The 2405-nt window shown below is 32.4% G+C and overlaps 1 protein-coding gene across 1 annotated transcript in view; it reads right to left on the bottom strand.

Moving 5' to 3' along the window:
* The window catches only part of LOC106472786 (esterase FE4-like), a 26420-nt gene that overhangs the window by 6809 nt on the left and 17206 nt on the right, over window positions 1-2405 (bottom strand). Inside the window, exon 5 of the mRNA XM_022401314.1 lies at window positions 783-948. Within this exon, the coding sequence (XP_022257022.1) occupies window positions 783-948 (166 nt within the window). The remainder of the gene's footprint in view (window positions 1-782; window positions 949-2405) is intronic.

The following is a 2405-nucleotide window of genomic DNA, read 5'->3' as shown; positions in this document are numbered from 1 at the left end:
GTCTCCAGCCATTATATATATATATATATATATATAGATAATATTTTGATTATTACATATCTAGTCTGTTCATGTTTATTGTTTGTTTTGGTTATCCAAGTTTGTCTGACTAAATATTTTTTATTTGATTACATTATTTCTTTTCTAATTATGCTTATTATCTGTTTTTTATACACACAATTTTGTTTGATTCCATTTATTCTTTTGATTATACTTTAATCATATAATTTATTTTTTAATTTTGTTACTTCAAGACTTTGTCAAACTCTGTAGTAATGTACGAGTTATAAATATGTATTTTAGGTGGTTTTTCTTGTTGCAAACAAGTGTTCTATCAGCAAGACCAACATTTAGTTTTATCATACACTTACATTGATAAAAGGCTTCAGAAACTCAGTAAAATTAGCAGTTTCAAATCCTGTAAAATATGCAAACATGATAGCCTCGACAACAGCAGAGTTGGGTACGAGGTCACTTGTAGACTGTAGAAAGCTGGGAACGAGGACATCACGAAGATAAGACGTGTTTTGGTGAAAGTTCCTCAAGTAGCTATTTTCTATCACTGTTATACACGGAGAAAAGTTTGTTAAACCTCAATGGATAGATAAGTATATACGCAGATAAAGTTGCAATTAATATTTGACTTTGTGATGAAGCTCGGTAATTCTTTAAAAGTTAAACAACAACAAAACAAGCTATAAAACAGTTTCTTCAAATGTTTACAATGCATAACTTTAAGTAAACGTCTTACAATATTATATATTAGTCATATTAAATCTCACATGGGGATAAGAAAGCTCCTTCGTCTTTGTTGACGCCAGTCAGTAAAGGAACTTTTAAGAATTTTCCTCTTTGTAGAAGATGAAGTGGTTCATCTGGAATCAAAGGATTGGCTGTTCCTTGCCTGTCAATAACGGGAACTGCTCGGATTGGAAAGTTTCCAAATCTCTGAAAATGAAATAGCATCAGGATAAAACTTGTGGGTGTAGATTTATTATTATGAAACACTGGTTCATTTGGCATGAAATTTCTAAAGCTGTGTTCATGTACCTTCGACAGAATCAAGACTCATTTTACTTTCAGTTTATGAGAAGTAGTCTGATATACGAAGCCATTGAAAGACCTACACTGAAGATGTAAGTTTCACTGTCATCTAATGAAGATTACTGGTTTTACTTTCAGATAATGAGGGGGTGCATGTTTTACTGTCAGTTAATGGGGTGCATATTTCACTGTCAAATAATGAGGAGATACAGGTTTCACTGTCAGTTAATGGGGTGCATATTTCACTGTCAGTTAATAAGGGGGTGCTTATTTCACTGTCAAATAATGAGGAGATACAGGTTTCACTGTCAGTTAATGAGGGGTGGTTGTTTCACTATTATCTAATGAAGAGATTAAGCTAGCATTATTAGCTGATGATGAGATAGAGTTTACTCTGTTTGTTAAAGAAGAGATAGGGTTTACACTCTGATGAGGAGATGCCGGTTTTATTATCAGTTGGAGGGGTGCAGGTTTCACTGTCAGTTAATGAGGGGGTAGATGTTTCACTATTATTTAATGAAGAGATCAATCTTGCATTATTAGCTGATGATGAGATAGAGTTTACTCTGTTTGTTAAAGCAGAGATAGGGTTGGCACTCTGATGAGGAGATGCAGGTTTCACTATCAGTTTGAGAAGGTGCAGGTTTTATCAGTAATTAATAAAGAGACAGCGTTTCCACTAAGAAGAAATGTCCTCTTTGACGTTTTTTTTGTTTTTTTTTGCTGTATTTAAATGAATGTTTTGTATTTTGGAAGGAATTCAAAGTGTGTTTTAAATATACTTTTAAAACAACTTAATACTAATCCTCAACAGTCCTCGAGATGTTCGTATTTCAATGCAGCTAGTATAAGTAGCTTGTTCTTAGAGGAAACATGACACGCACGTGTAAACACTGGTTATGTAATTCTAACACTTAACATAGATTTTATTCTATAAATGTTCATAGTTAAACTTATAATACTATCCTACTTTACAGAATATTATTACTATACAACTATGTCTTCAATTAAAACCGAATATACTTACACGCTCAGTGTTTTAAGGTGAAAAGTGATACATCGGGAAGTTTCTTTGTTATTTTTTTAGGTTTCGGTTTGACAAGGCCTTATGAAGTATACACCTGGAAAAAAGTTAAGCACCCCCGTGTTTTTTTCAAGTGATTCAGATTCGACGTTCTTGTGACTGATTATAAATTACCATTCAATCTAAACGTGTTCATCAAATGAAATTATGCATTATTGGGCACAAGAAAACAAGATTATCACCGTAAAATAACAATTTTCAATTTACATATCATGACATCAAAATATGGACAGTTTTCTACGCTAAAATTTAATCTTTAATTAAAGTATTGTCAGTG

This window comes from Limulus polyphemus, unplaced genomic scaffold, assembly GCF_000517525.1.
Source record: "Limulus polyphemus unplaced genomic scaffold, Limulus_polyphemus-2.1.2 Scaffold5609, whole genome shotgun sequence".
In the NCBI taxonomy this organism is placed as follows: Eukaryota; Metazoa; Arthropoda; class Merostomata; order Xiphosura; family Limulidae; genus Limulus; species Limulus polyphemus.
Note: the sequence above shows the minus strand (reverse complement) of the source record. Positions and strands in the feature narration are given on the sequence as shown.